At 44.3% G+C, this 14,720-nt stretch overlaps 2 protein-coding genes across 2 annotated transcripts in view; both read left to right on the top strand.

Moving 5' to 3' along the window:
* The first annotated feature begins 1,906 nt into the window (after nt 1–1,906).
* On the top strand, nt 1,907–5,289 carry LOC129595210 (alpha-2B adrenergic receptor-like). Its single transcript, XM_055492139.1, has 3 exons — nt 1,907–2,022; nt 2,676–3,250; nt 4,732–5,289. The coding sequence occupies exons 1-3, from the start codon at nt 2,001–2,003 to the stop codon at nt 5,287–5,289; spliced, it is 1,155 nt and encodes a 384-aa protein (XP_055348114.1). The 5' UTR covers nt 1,907–2,000.
* A 1,521-nt stretch (nt 5,290–6,810) lies between these two features.
* Nucleotides 6,811–14,720, top strand: part of LOC129595159 (MAM and LDL-receptor class A domain-containing protein 2-like) — a 37,748-nt gene continuing 29,838 nt past the window's right edge. The window contains exons 1-14 of the mRNA XM_055492076.1: nt 6,811–7,079; nt 7,666–7,812; nt 7,931–8,196; nt 8,279–8,351; nt 8,428–8,634; nt 8,695–8,960; nt 9,122–9,197; nt 9,903–10,127; nt 10,187–10,449; nt 11,213–11,513; nt 11,694–11,959; nt 12,263–12,890; nt 13,425–13,673; nt 13,938–14,297. Coding sequence (XP_055348051.1) covers nt 7,022–7,079; nt 7,666–7,812; nt 7,931–8,196; nt 8,279–8,351; nt 8,428–8,634; nt 8,695–8,960; nt 9,122–9,197; nt 9,903–10,127; nt 10,187–10,449; nt 11,213–11,513; nt 11,694–11,959; nt 12,263–12,890; nt 13,425–13,673; nt 13,938–14,297 — 3,385 coding nt within the window. The 5' untranslated portion in view covers nt 6,811–7,021. The remainder of the gene's footprint in view (nt 7,080–7,665; nt 7,813–7,930; nt 8,197–8,278; nt 8,352–8,427; nt 8,635–8,694; nt 8,961–9,121; nt 9,198–9,902; nt 10,128–10,186; nt 10,450–11,212; nt 11,514–11,693; nt 11,960–12,262; nt 12,891–13,424; nt 13,674–13,937; nt 14,298–14,720) is intronic.

Raw genomic sequence — 14,720 nt, 5'->3', positions numbered from 1 at the left:
GATTATCACTGCCGTGGTTGCAGTCGCCAATCTCCAGGTACATAGTTATGAGGAACACCGTACAATCAAAGTACGTATCTGTATAGCCTTTTTTTCAAGTAAAGCATTTTCTAATTTCTCCGACTACAGAGCAAACGGGCTGTGGAGACCTATGGCCAGAACTCTTGCGGTGATGTGCCTTTGGGACATTGGACAGGCTGCGTGGAACGGATGTACTGAGTGTTCCTAACCAGTATATATAACTTCGCTACCTCCCAGGTCGATCAAGATTATCCAACCCTCCTCAGATGACAGCAAAGCAAAGCTCCTATGGGTTTACTTGCAGCGGCACCCTTCCGCCCGGCTCCGATGCGGATACTACCTTTGTTTTCCGCTGCCTGAGTACTTAAGCCACGTAGTGATTTATGATGCAGGTCTGCCTTGCAGACTTCCACCGCTACGACGTTAACGGCAATGAGACCTTGCATCTTTGGCCCAACATGACTCTAAGACACTCTACATGCTTTTACTTTTCGACGACTGCATGGGGTGTTCAACCAGATCACCCTGGTCCGAGACGGGTAGTTCAGTGTGGATCGACTGCAGCAGGACATCCTCTTTCTACGATTATTACTACAGCCGTCTCTACCAAAACGCCGATGTGCCGTTGCTGATGACGTTGCCCGAAAAATGACCGTGCCGTTGTATCCGGCAGCGTGCAATTTCGCTTCGGCTGCATTAGAGGCCGCGCCAATCAAATCACCGGCAGTAGCCGCCCCGGAAGCTGCTCCTGTAGAATGGGAAGCTGTTGCTCAGTAAACGGTGCAACTGTGATTTTCGAACTTTAATTCCTAACTAACTGATTTTCGGACTGTAATTCCCTGCACATGTTATTCCCTAGCTTAGCTCACAGTGCACAGGTTTTGTAGAACTGACTGCAATAATTTTGTCACTACTGCGGATCTACAGCGGTCAACATAAATGTTTAGGCTGTTAGTTAAGAAATAATAAATACAAGTCGGTACAGTTTTTACTAAGTGGGTACAAAGAGCGCAACTGTAAGAAAGCGCTCAGGAGCGCGCAACAAACGGTAGTAGTGATGCACGTCTACGCAGTAATGTGGTTATCAGACTGTTTCCCCTAAGACAGGAAGTATGACGTCAGTTAAGTGTACACCAGTGCACAAATATAAATAGCCCTTGCAATACAAAACCGTAACGGTCAAAAGACAACGTTTTGTCAACATAATCAGGTTTGAGTTATGTGAATTCTGGTCCTCTGGATCACAAACGGGAAATTTCCGGTACATTGCGTGCTATACAGCAACAGACGTTGTAGTCTCTCTGTGCCGTTAACATCGTCCAGAGGTCACGCTAACCAGGTTTTTACCAGGTAAACCGGCGCACAACGAGTACGTTGCGTGATGCTATCATCCCGCGGCAACCCGGGAACAATAGGTGTCCCAGTTAATAATGCACAAAGCGAACATATTGTATCCCGTATACAACATTAAAGATACAACGGATACGCGGCAGATTGCATGCAGGCTATGCCGGTGTCAGCGGTTAATTGCGCGCGCAGTTATTTCAGGCGCCGGGTGAGCAGGTTGGTTCTGCGTAGTCGATCTTTGATTTTGTGCATTATCCGTCGTGCGATAATCACCAGATCAAATCGCCATCCCGGCATAAAAAGCCGCGCCACACAATTCAGGTGTTAATTACCGGGAAAAAAGGACGTTTATCCTTAGTAAACGTGGCTGCTGCGAATTATTACCGCTCCAATCATCCATCCGCAGCGCGGAAGAAATCTGCGGGCAGACCGGGGAATCCAGGCGAATGATTAATTATGTAATACGTTTATGCGTATATACCCGGCCTGCCTTTCTACACAGCCCACCGGTTGGCCGTTGACGCAGCAGGATCGAAGATGTTCATCCGCTGCCGGTTGCGTTTTTACGGCACAATCTGACACCGGACGAGTTGCACCTGTATGTGTTCCCGATTTGGCCACCTCGATTAAAGATGCTCATTTCCGATAATCACAGTAAGGCGCACAAATCCCTGTAAATGTAAATTAATTTGCAGAGCAACGCCTTAAACGTATGAAGGCCGTTTTCACGCATATTCTGGGTTGATTAGCGGTTGCTGTATTTAAGCTTTGACTTTTCCTCTTCGCATGCTTGGATTTTACTAGCAGACTTTTTAATACCTCGACGGGAATTACCATTAATCCTTATTCACTTGATAGATTATCACTTGCAAAGAACAGTGTGACTGTGCTGTCTCTCCATATATTTGGCGATGCAGATGCGTTAAACTTACGGCGTGTTGCAGTATGTAGAAGATACATATATGCCCATATATGCGCTTGTGATATCCTGTATCCATACCGTTACATCAGAAATACGCGCCTCTTTCCTTATTCTTTTCTCTGGTTTATCTGACATTTGTGCAAGCTGTGCTCTTCTTTACACCAAAGTTCGTTAGCAAATTCTTAATTAGAGCAGGTATGCACTGAATTCGGCTGAGCAATCCGCCAATCCGATGACCTTAACGCTTGAAATCTGCTGCAAAAAAAGCAGCTGCCGATTAGTTTTATATTATAAAAAAATACTTAAAAAAAAGCTAATATCATTATACTTGATATAGATTTTTATATTTTACGTTTCTGCGACTACTAAATGTATTGACACGTAGGTCAGATGACACCAAACGCGACGACGCCAACGGATTATACTTCCGCATTGCTGAATGTTTCCATTTTTTCCACCGTCTCGCCCCCGGCCGCCCAATGGACGGCCGTCCCCATCTTCACCCTGATCATCTTCCTCCTGGTCCTGCTGGTCAACGCCACGGTTCTGTACGTCTTTTACGCTAATCCCCACCTGCGGACGCCCTTTACCATCTACCTCATTAACCTCTTCTCGGCCAACATCATCATCGCTTTACTGCAGAATCCACTGGATGTCCTCTTCGAACTGTACGGCCGCTGGACGTTTGGGCACGTTGCCTGCTCGCTGTATTTATACGGGAGTTACGCGGTCAGCGGCGGCACGATGGTGTGTCACGTGGTCATCAGTGCTAATCGCATCTGGGCGATTGTCTTTCCGCTGCACTATCGGCTGCACCACAGTAAGCGGGTGGCGGTGTGGATTTGTGTGGGGATATGGGGTTATGTGCACGTGTTGATTGTTCCGGGACTGGTCATGGACGGATTGTGGTATCGGCAGCCGTTGGAAAAACTCGGATGTCAAGTTAATATGGAAACACAGGTACCATGTACACCCAAAACAGGTAGTGGAAATAGCCTGCACGGTGAACTCGGTCCGCGGTTCAAAAATCTAAACAATAAAGTCCACCTCCCACAAACCGACAGCTTTGGTTCGAACAGAGAAACGCCTGTTTGCGCAACGTGCGCTAAAACAAGGCATCTACGGTTTTTAGTCGTGCAAACGGTACAATACACTGCAAGCGCTCATGAATACTGTAATTGGAAGCTATATAACACTATGAGCAATCGCTATAATACTCGTATTAATCAGATTACGAGATAGTTATCAACTACAGAAGTATATATCAGTATTTTGTACATTTAGAAGCTCCCTGTTTTGAATTAATACGATAGAAATTTGGCTTTTGTTTCGCGGTTTTGGCACAGTAGTCAAAGGCTTATAGTTTGCACATCTTGTAATAATATGGTTAAGAATCGAGAGTACTGTAAATTTGCTCATAAATTATCGCTTATAAAATAAAAAAGCCAGGAAATACTGTATATCAGTGGGTCACGGAAGTTGCAGTTGAGTAATCCGAAATGGGACAGACGTAAACCAAATAATCATTTTTTTATAAGAGCCATAAGCTTTCCACATGGCATGTGCGATAAAGTGACGCTTGTCTGATTCACAAAACCAGATTAAAGATTATTCCGTCTGTCAAATCCTGGTAAGCGAATAAACGGATTATTCTTAGCTTACAACTCTGTGCGTCAAACATTATTATAGGTAAAAGGGCATTTTCTTATTCTGGCAACTCATTAAGTAAAAGAAAATTCTATTAACTCACCCCCGAAACATGCATTTTTGATGAATATTTGCATAATAACACCGACCTAGCACTGTTGACTGTTCTATTTGCTCCAGATATACAGACTACCGTACAATGTTATTAATACACATAGCATATATTATGATATATACTATTGCAATTTGTCGGAATTACTTGAAATAAACAGTTTTAGTAAATGATGCGTTAACGGACTGGCAAAATGTTAGTGACTACTGTATAATGATACGTTTGCATTGATGCAAAAACTAAAGCTGTAAGGATGATCCGCCTTTCGCTAAGCGGGATTCACTTTTTGCCGCGATCTGGTTTAGGGAATCATAACTCATGACAAGTGCGTCATTTTGTCGTAAAAACGGTATATGGAAAGGTAACTTAAAAGACTGCGGCCAGTTTTCATGAAAATGACTACTTCGCTAAACTGGCAACCGCAACGCCTGGTTGCAAGTCAGTAATTCTCACTTCTGTAATTTAAAAACGATAAGTTACGATTACAATCACTTTACGAACACATTTGATGATTCCCCACTTATTTATTATAACACATACCGTATAAAATTACAAAAATTTCAGCGTTTCTCTCCACTGTTGGCAACATTGAGCAAAGCAATAACCGTAATGACTATCAAACAGGAGGCCATTTTAAAACAACCGGATTAATATTTTTATAATATATCTGTGTTTTGCTTAGACGGCGTGGTCGGGCGCTGTACACTGGCTCATCTACAACATAGCGGAGATCTTCGTGGTGGGCGCGTACCCCTTCATCTGGTACTTCCGAAAGAAATCCCGCAAGGTCACCAACCTCTCCGACTCCAAGCCCAGCAGCAAACCCTCGGACGAAGCCAACACCACCCTCCCACGGGTGGACACCATCATTTCCCTGGAGACCATGGCCCCACCGGCTCCGCCCAAACCCCGCAGTGACCGCGCCCGTGCCTACTCGATGACCATCACCATCATCAAGCAGAAGGAGAATACGCACGCCTTCACCATGTTGACCTTTCTCACTTGTAGTGTGGCACTGTGCTGGACGCCGATTATGGTGTTCTACGGGCTGGCGCCGTATATGGGTTTTCCCCCGGTGTTCTATCCGCTGGCACGGGGCATTTATGCGCTGCAGGCTGTCGCTGACCCGATTGTCTTTACACTGGCGTTGCGGGAAGTGTGGAATGCCTTTGTGGAGATGGGGCGCAGTATGGTGCGCTCTAAACGGCGACCGTCGACCGTGCCAACTGTGACGACATAAATTTATGGGGAGGCTTGGAGCTCCCGTCTTGTTATGCAGTTTAATCAAAATTTTAATGGCAATTCATAACAGTGATCTATATTCAGTTTTTGGTCTTTCCGAAATTAGAATCTTTCTCCGTGTACCGGCCCCGTGCATTACTTGGCCGTGTCAGCAAACAGTTTTATTGAAAATGTCCATGACGAGAATATAAAATTGTGGTTTTACATTTGTGATAAGAAATTCGCCTTCTTGAAATTTTTATTAAGCGCGCTGAATTTGTTTGCAGCTTTCAAATCAGTGGTTATTTTTACCGGCCCAGGTGCCGCTTTTACGTTCGCTGTGAAAACGTAGTCACAATGACTGTTGAATAATAAAAGTAGCGTCAAAATCCACTGGGATTAGGGCCTTATGACATTCTCAGTGCGTAATGACGAGGCAGCGTTTTTCATCGTCTAATTACATTGCGATATGGTTATTAAGTATGCAACTCCCGAGCACATACTGTACAGATTTGCAGAAACTGCGTATATGCTGCGATGTGGTAATTTTTAGTAAAGGGTGTCCCGCTACGAAAACACAGAAAGCAATTATTAAAATTTTACACTCGCTTAAGCATGCTGCGCGTATATGTATCGTACATAAAACGCGGAATATTTTACAAGGTACACGAATGTTAACTTCTTGTTCTGTACTCGTATAAATAAATATTAGGTGCATACGCCGATGATACGTTATATACTGCTGCGATCACTGTTTTTTTCTGTCATATCCCCGACAATAACGGTACTAGGTTTCTTTAGGTACTAGCTGAATACCATATAATTATAATGGATCAAGAAAGTTGTATCTGTATTTACTTATGTCAGTTCAAGCAATCGCCGAGATATTACGTACACAGAGTATTTAATTTACAAACTTTAATTTAAACATATCTCTCATTTAAGTTTACAGCAGGGCGAGGTTGTTCTTCGCCGCAAAAAAGCAATAGTTTCGGTGAACAATTTCTCCACGTTAACTGCAAGTCACCTGAAAATACATTATAAATTTCCTTTGATTCATATTGCACTACTAACCTTAATACAGACACTTGCAGTGTTTTACTTTCAAATTGCACAATATCTGTAACAGGAGCATGCTCAGATACAGCAGATTGTTGATTAAGTTATTATGGCAATTTTGCATAATCTAATCATATTGCTTAACACCGTCTTCTGTGGAATAGATTTAACAATCAACTATTTGTCATTAACAACGTTAACCCAGCACAGCTCCGGTTTACAAATGGCGTCGACGGATAGGAACACATTAAATACAGAAGCATACAGAAGTAGCTGGAATCTATGGTACCACTCTTCTTCTTCTTATCACTGCTTATCTGCTTTATCACCCAGCCAAAGCAATCGAAACATTGTTTCCGCTTACGACTAATTACTCCGCTTATCGCCGATACAAAGGACAATTGTTACCCGCGCCAACGTAACAACTGTCTTCCTTATCGCGCTAACGCAAGAAAACTTCAAGCAAGATATTTTCGCTTTTCTCACGTTCAGTAGTTATGGTACATCCGACGCCTACCGGTCATAAGTTACGTTTTGACTTGTAGCAGCAGGATACCGCGGAGTTACAGCAGTCCAGTGAATTATTTCGTAAAAGAAACGCAAGGCGTTTTTTTCTGCGGTTTGAATTCCATAATATTTATCGTGTTTTTTGTGGAGATTTTGACGTTCGACGTTTGGAAGCAGATAGGAACATGGGGCCAGGTCGGGGCCAATATAACCGGCATCGCTATGCATGGATGTGTATTTTAGGTACGATTACGGAAGTCCTGTACATTCGTTCATTTTAATTTTTAATCAAATCCTCTGTAATAAAATTATTTTATACTTGAGCTGTATTAAGAGAAATTTTACTAGTCTACTCGTATTTCTAGCTAGTGTCGCTATGCGGGCGGCTGTATGATGAAAAGTGCAAATATGCGTAACGTAATAATTATTAATCGTAAAATATTAGTAATTGTAAGCTACGAGTAGAATGATAATTAACAAGTACAAGTACATGTATTTTAGCGCCCGTATTAATGGTAAGTACTGTTAATTAATAATTAATATCAGCATATCCGCTCCAGTTTACCGGCATTTTCTGTCCACAGTAGATTATTAATTTTGTGCGTTACGTAATGACCGACTTTACCGGCCGTAATTAGTGAACATTAATTATTTATCACAACAAAAAGACGCGCCATCTGATTTGCACTTCTGTCGTACACAGCTGCACGCTGAACTGTAAGATTTTGGAATGTACGAGTAATATTAGCACTTTCTTGCAGACAATTAACGATGAAAACAAATTCATAAATTGCGTAATATAACGCGTTAAACGTTGTACTCTTTTTAGGTGCATTAGTTGGCGCCAGCACTGTAGCACACGCCCAAATCTCATGCCAGTTCGAGGGGAACTACTGCGGATGGACACCCAGTCCCGCTCAAATATGGCAGGTCACGCAAGGCTCGGTATCTACTACCGCTAAGCCTCCTGCAGCAGGTCAGTAGGTTTTCAATTCCAGAAATTGAATATCCTTCAAAAATTGAAGATAATACAACTGAACCCTGCACCTATAATTTTCGACACGTATGGCAGAATAATGATACGCTGCATGCAGGGCAATGGATGGCTGCTGCGAATAGTCCCACTGGTGATGAGATGTACGCCGAGCTGCTCTCGCAAGAAATCTACTTGACATTCCAAACCACGCTGACGTTTCGCGTGCTTCAACAAATGTTTGGATCCAATAACGAGCCATATATTCAGTTGAATGTAGTGCCGTCGGATGGATCACCGGAACTGAGGATCTATAGCAAAAACGATCAATTCAGCTGGACCAATCCCTTTGTGGTCAACTTGGAGCCGCGTAGCACTGCTTTTCGAGTAAAACTCTACTCTTCCAATTGCTTCGAGATTAAGTACCGCTATAGATATTGAGACGTAAATATCAGTCTTACTTTTCTAGTTGAAGTTTCGACTGAAAGTACGCAGCCGCACATTCTGGACGGCGTTAAACAACATTGTCCTTAGAGACGAAGGTAAACGGCTGATGTTTTTTTAACCGGTGTTCATTAGTTTGAAGAATGCGTGTATTATATTGACTACCGAATGCAGCGCTGATCGGACCACCAACCACAACCGTGACCCCCATCCCCACGACCACAACGATAGCCGCCAGTAATCTCGACCGTTTCATCACGTGCACCTTCCGTGCCGGCATGTGCGCCTGGCGCAACGCGGCGGACAACCACGTCTCGTGGACCGTGGAGAGCGGCACCAGTATCGGTTTGGGACTTCCCGGCGCTCCCGATGCATCGACCGGTACGCGGGCACATCACTGTGATTCACTGTAACAAAAGGTCAAGATGAGTGCGTTTACAGATGAGCAGTACCTGATGACGCGCGCCGGCAACTCACTCACCCAGCGATACTTTTCCCGTCTGCGATCACCGGCGTTTGAATACACTGGCACCACGCAGATCAGTTTCTGGTATAACTTCAAATCGGAAGGCGGTTCCTTGGTGGGAAGAACGTTGCTGTTCGTGGCGGGTAGTCAGTCTTTGGAAATCACTGGGAGCACTTTTAACGGCGAATTCGATACGTGGCACCAGGCGCAGTTCACCATCAACAGTAACGGTTTCAATGAGGTGCGTGAATGATCGAGTGGTATGCACCGCGCGTTGAGGTGTTTGAACGGGAGTACTTTTATAAAGGCACGCGGTTTTCCTTTATAGCAGCGTTATTGCCACCCCGAGCTTCCGTTTAATTGCTAATTAAATTAGCATTATCCGATCATATTTTGTTCTAGTTTGAATTTGTTGCCAGCATGGAAGCACAGGATCAAATCGCTGTCGACGAAATCGTTTGGACTGGCGACGAAAACGGTTGGTGGTGCTGTAATACTTCGGATTTAACAAAAAAATAATTTGGTTTACTTACTGTACCGTCTCTTCACACATTTCGCTACTGCCGCTCTGCAGGTCTTATAAAACTGTTCATTTTAATGTTAACTGAAAGCTGAAAGGAGACAAACACGGAGACGTTAAAATTTCCAACTAGTACAGATATTTCTAGAAGATGGAAGCCTTTAGCATGAAACTGAACAACCCCTGGCATCTACAAAATTACAATTATAAGTATGGGTTGTATCGCTTGCATGAGAAGACCGAGTAAAAACTTTAAAGGACAAAAGCATATGAGTGAAGTGCAGTGAACTCAGTAAAGGCAGGAGGTGCATGGTGATTATCGCGATGGGGCGGTTACGTGCAACATTCTAACAAAAAGGCTGTTTGGAACTTTGGACTTTTGCAAGCTGCGAACCAAACATATTCAGTGCTGTGCAAGAAGTTGTTCTTGCCAAGCTTTACGTTCTACTTCTGTCTTTCAAAGTTTTTCAATTACACTTTCGATTACTTTGTGGTGTAATTTCTTTGCCTTTCTGAATCACGTGTACATTACAATGTACATGATATGACAGAATAAGCACAACACATGTTTTGCGGATCGAGATGTTCGTTGATGTGAGTTCTACGTACACCAGAGCGTTGCATGATCTACTGCGAACAAGCACTTGAACTCGATCGTTACAGGAGCGCCCAACACTCTGCCGACCACCACCGTCACCACGACTCAGAGCACCACAACCCCCTCCACCCTGCCCACTACTACGTCTGCACCACGCAATCCCCTGACGTGCTCCTTCGCGGAGAATCTGTGCGGATGGACCACGGAGACCATCGACACTTTCCAATGGCAGCGCGTCAACACCGTCACTGCCTCGCCGCAGAATATCGTCGCCCAGCCCGATATCGATGGTAAACAACAAGTTTTACCTTTGACATTTGTGTTCCTGTTTGCAATCCAGCGGTTGCAGGGTGGTTCTTGTTCGCGCAAGGCACCGAGCTGAGCAACGCCGATCGAGCGCATCTGGTGTCCAATTCAATCACACTCCGTGCACGGGCGGTTCTGCGCTTCTACGTGTACGCCACGGCGGCGGCCGGCGATGGAATCTACGTTAACCTGAATTTCGCTGACGGGGAACAACTGACGATTTCGCGACAGATTCTGGGCTCGACTACCTTCAACAGATGGGCTCAGCACAGCGTGCTAATCGAGACACTCAACCGGGAATTCAGCGTACGTTGAATTTGATAAAAATTATGATTTAAACTTTTAAAGTAAATAATGGCCGGCTGAAATCTATTGAATTAAATGAAATCATACCGTAAATCATTGTAATATATTTTGCTGTATTTTACAAATGCGCAGACGAATTTTGCTAATCAAGTGTCGTAAATGAATCACTAATTTTGCATTTAGTCAGTAGGGGTTTTTTAATGGTACTCGTATAGTCGTATGCCAGCAGAACGATTATCGACTGCAGTTTGGCGGATACCGACGTGCACTTTTATTATGGTTTTACGCGTTTTTACACGTAAAGATTTAATATGGAAAAATTTTAGGGAGGAATTCACAGTTTCTGCAAATGCATTTTGATTCGCATGTTTTTATTCCCTTTTCAAAATTGATTGACCCGTTTTCGCACTTGACACGCTCGCTTGCAGATGGTCTAAAATTCTGAGGGCAGCGTAGAATGGTGGCTCAGTAATCGATATTAAGGTTTACGATTCTACACTCAACACACGGCTAAAGATCACGAGTGGCTCTAACGATTTTTTTTCAATGTTCACACTTTAATGCTTTTAGTAGCGTGAAGCTGCGCAGTGCGCACGCGAATTATTACGTGTGCTGGCTGATACCGAAATAATTAAATCCTTTCAGTTTAGAGTAAGTCGTTAAATAATGTTTCGTCTTATACCTAAACTGTTAAATTCCTTCGATCCGTTATTACAAAATGTTTTGCTGTGTTTCTTCTTCCATCATTTGGTTTTTATTGCAGATTGTGATCGGAGCCGGTGTGATGAGCATTCGCCGTTTCGGACTGGACGAAATCACCTTCGCACCGGAGGGCGAGGTGGTCTACGGCAGCAGCCCAATTTTCCTAACGACGACTCCGCGCACCACCACCCAACGCAGCACACCCACCCCGCAGCCGGCCGTCACCGACGCCATTTTGACCTGTTCCTTCGCCACGGACCTGTGCGGTTGGCGGACGCATCCGGAATCGGAGGGCGAATGGCAGCGCACCCAGGATGCCGGAGTGACCAATCTCCCGGCGACGGCATCCGATCAGTTAGCCGGTAAGTATTTTTTTTCTTCGAGAAATTCTGCGAAAAATTCAGTGTTACATCTAAATAAAATAAGGAAGAACTAAAAAACCTATAAAATAATGTTAAACCTAATGAGGGATCAAGTCCGAGATTTGAAAATATTTTATTGAATCAGTGTTAACTTGATGGGTCGTTTTTTGTCTCCGGCAGATCCCTGGTTTGTGGCCTTCCGAGGCACGTCAGCGGCGGATATGTCGCAGGGTCTGTTGGAAAGTCGACAGTTTTTGAACGACCGAGCACGGTATATTTCGCTCTGGTACTACAAGCGCGGAGTGTCCACGGGAATTTCCTACCTGGGACTACGATTGGCCGATCAGAACGGCGTACAGGGCGATAATATCTGGCGTCATCAGGGTATCGCCGATCCGGACTGGGAACAGATCCGCATTCCTATCAACACTACCGGACTTATTTCGGTAAAATATTAGAGTAATATGCATACGGTCTGTAGCTGTTATGTAAAATTTCAAACGGCAGCTATTCAAGCTAATAAATTAAAATAGACAGCAATTGCTTTTATTAATTTCAGTAGGTGTAAAGGATAAAGAGAATCGAAGAAGAGCGAACGATAATATGTAGAAGAAACTTTAAGCTAAAGTTAGTATTTCATTATTTCTTATATTATTGGATTATTAATCGGCATTCGAACTACTCGCCGGTAAAGCATGAGATTTTGCCACGTAATCATCGTAAGCAACAACCGAGATTCCTGTTTGCAGCTGGTTTTTTACTGTGGCGCTAACAACTTCATCATCTGCGGTCTGGACGAGATCCAGCTGGAGAACGAGGCCGACCTGGAGATCCTGCCCTTCCCCGGCAGCGGCAGCACCCCCGGGGGCACCCTGCCCACCAGCCAGCCCCTCCCCTCCGAGCCCCTCCCGGCAGTGACCTGCGACTTCGAGGACGGCTACTGCAAGGGCTGGCTGAACATCGGCGACATCCTGTGGGAGCACACCAACGACTCCGCCCCCTTGATCAGCGCCGGCGCCCACCAGGGCTCCGGCTTCGTCTACAGCACCCTCAGTTTCGGGGGGCGGGAGTACGCCGCCAAACTGCGCACGGAGGAGATCAACGCGCTGACTGATGAACTGACCTACGGGAAGGTGACCTTTTGGGTCAATCACGCCAACGCGGTCAGTCACTACCGCTTTTCGGTGCACGCTATTTCCTCGGTGTTGGAGCACGATGAAATTGCCTTCGCGGACCCGGCCACGGATACCAATCGCTGGATTCAACAGGAGGCGTATTTCTGCTTGAACGGGCCCGGACATTTGGTGTTCCGCGCCGAACATTCCGACGTGCTGACCAGCATCGGCTTGGATGATATTGTTGGAGAGCTTTACCGAGGTACAATGATTATTAACTAATTGGTTATTATTCACAGGAATGATGGTAATCAATTAATATTTTTGTAGCTAATTACTGGTACTAATGAAAAAAGTTGTACATTTATTCAAGCGGATATTACATTTATAAGGTCAGTCCGATAGATGTGTAATGGGTGTGTGTGTCCACAGCCTGTATGCTACGATTATCTATGTTCCATACGGACGACGACTTTGCATTATGATAAAACGAGACAATAAAAGTAAGCGAATTACAATGTATGAACAGATGGTGCTGTATGGCCTTGTATTCCATGAATATGTAAAACGGAAATGGTTCAGTACAAATACGCGTCCCCATTTTATACGTTTATATGTGTAACATAAAACCCTTTTAAATGGTAAGGAAAGACATCGTAACATTGTTGACATTTCTGTACATTGATACAGTGAAGTAGCTGGTCGTGGAGGCTAATAATACTCGTATCTAAATCACCGCAGTACAGTTTACGCTTCTGCATAATTTGTAAAGGGGAAATTTGTTAAATTTTTACAGAACCAGTGGGCAATCCGGTGTGTCCCATGCCGACGGACGCGCCAGTGACCACCGAGGCCAGCACCCGCTTCCCGCTGGTCACTCCCGAACCGCACGGTGACTGCTACAGCTGGTCGCCGCTGCCGGGCGCCTCCTGCTCCTTTGACACGGGCATCTGCGACGGCTGGGGATCCTTGGGCTTCTACCTACCGTTCGTCTTCGGAAACGGGCCCGTCGAGACCGGCGCCGGAATTCCTGACGACCAACCATGTAAACACTACACCGTATAAATAATAATAACAATAAAATTTAAAAAAACAGAAACAGGGAACACAAAATGCAAAACATATGATCACTCGACAAATTTATGAGCGAATTGAAAAATGACTAATAAATAAAGACTAAACGATTTTTAAAAAAAAAACTGTGCCAGATTTGTTAACTGAAAAATGAGAAACGCGGTGACGGAAAATTAGAGAAATTAAGAACTTTGTTACTTGAAAAATTGGTAACGTTGTATTTTGTGTCATCCAGCTTCCGGTTACGCGATGACTAACTGCACCATCCGTCCCGCGGTGCCCGACCAACCGCAGGAGCTGATCAGTGAGCTGGACGGCCCGAATGTACAAGTGGAGGACGGGAAGACCTTCCACGGACGCGTGACCTTTTGGTACTACTTCAACAATATCCGCGGCGACAACAAGTACCTGCAGGTGTACCTGACCACCATCCTCAACACCGTGGTCATCTGGAACGTCGATCAGGGCCAGTCGGGGCGCTGGCGGTACGCCGAAGCGCATTTCGAGGCCGACATCGGCTTCCACGTGACCTTTGTCGCCGAACACAGCCGGTGCGGCACCCCCGTGGCCATTGACTCCGTTTCCGTTGAAGAAGGTCAGTTTTGCCCTTTTCACGTATTGTATTATTTACAGTATAACAACTGTTTTATGAAGCAATTTACTTGGAATGAAATTGATCGAAATATCAGCGTATTTGTAAAATTAGAAAAAATTTAATAAAAAATAATTAGAAAAATAATTAAACATAATTAGCAAAAAATAAAAATAATTCGCAATAAAAAATTTTTTAATAAATCGAAAAAAATCGAACAATAATGTAAAAAAGATAATCGAAAATAATTCGCAAATCTTCGGTATCTTTAAAGTCACGAAACCTGTTGATTTTATCCTCAATTTTACTTGCTGATTTTTATTGTCTTTCTTCGAAATCATACCAAAAATATGTCGAGTGCCGCGGAAATTGAAATTCCGAAGCTTACAGTTGCGAGGCCATAATATTGCTGTCGTGGTTTAGTGG

The sequence above is a fragment of the Paramacrobiotus metropolitanus genome, unplaced genomic scaffold (genome assembly GCF_019649055.1).
Source record: "Paramacrobiotus metropolitanus isolate TYO unplaced genomic scaffold, Prichtersi_v1.0 Parri_scaffold0000075, whole genome shotgun sequence".
In the NCBI taxonomy this organism is placed as follows: domain Eukaryota; kingdom Metazoa; phylum Tardigrada; class Eutardigrada; order Parachela; family Macrobiotidae; genus Paramacrobiotus; species Paramacrobiotus metropolitanus.
This window is presented reverse-complemented; position numbering and strand designations above follow the sequence as displayed.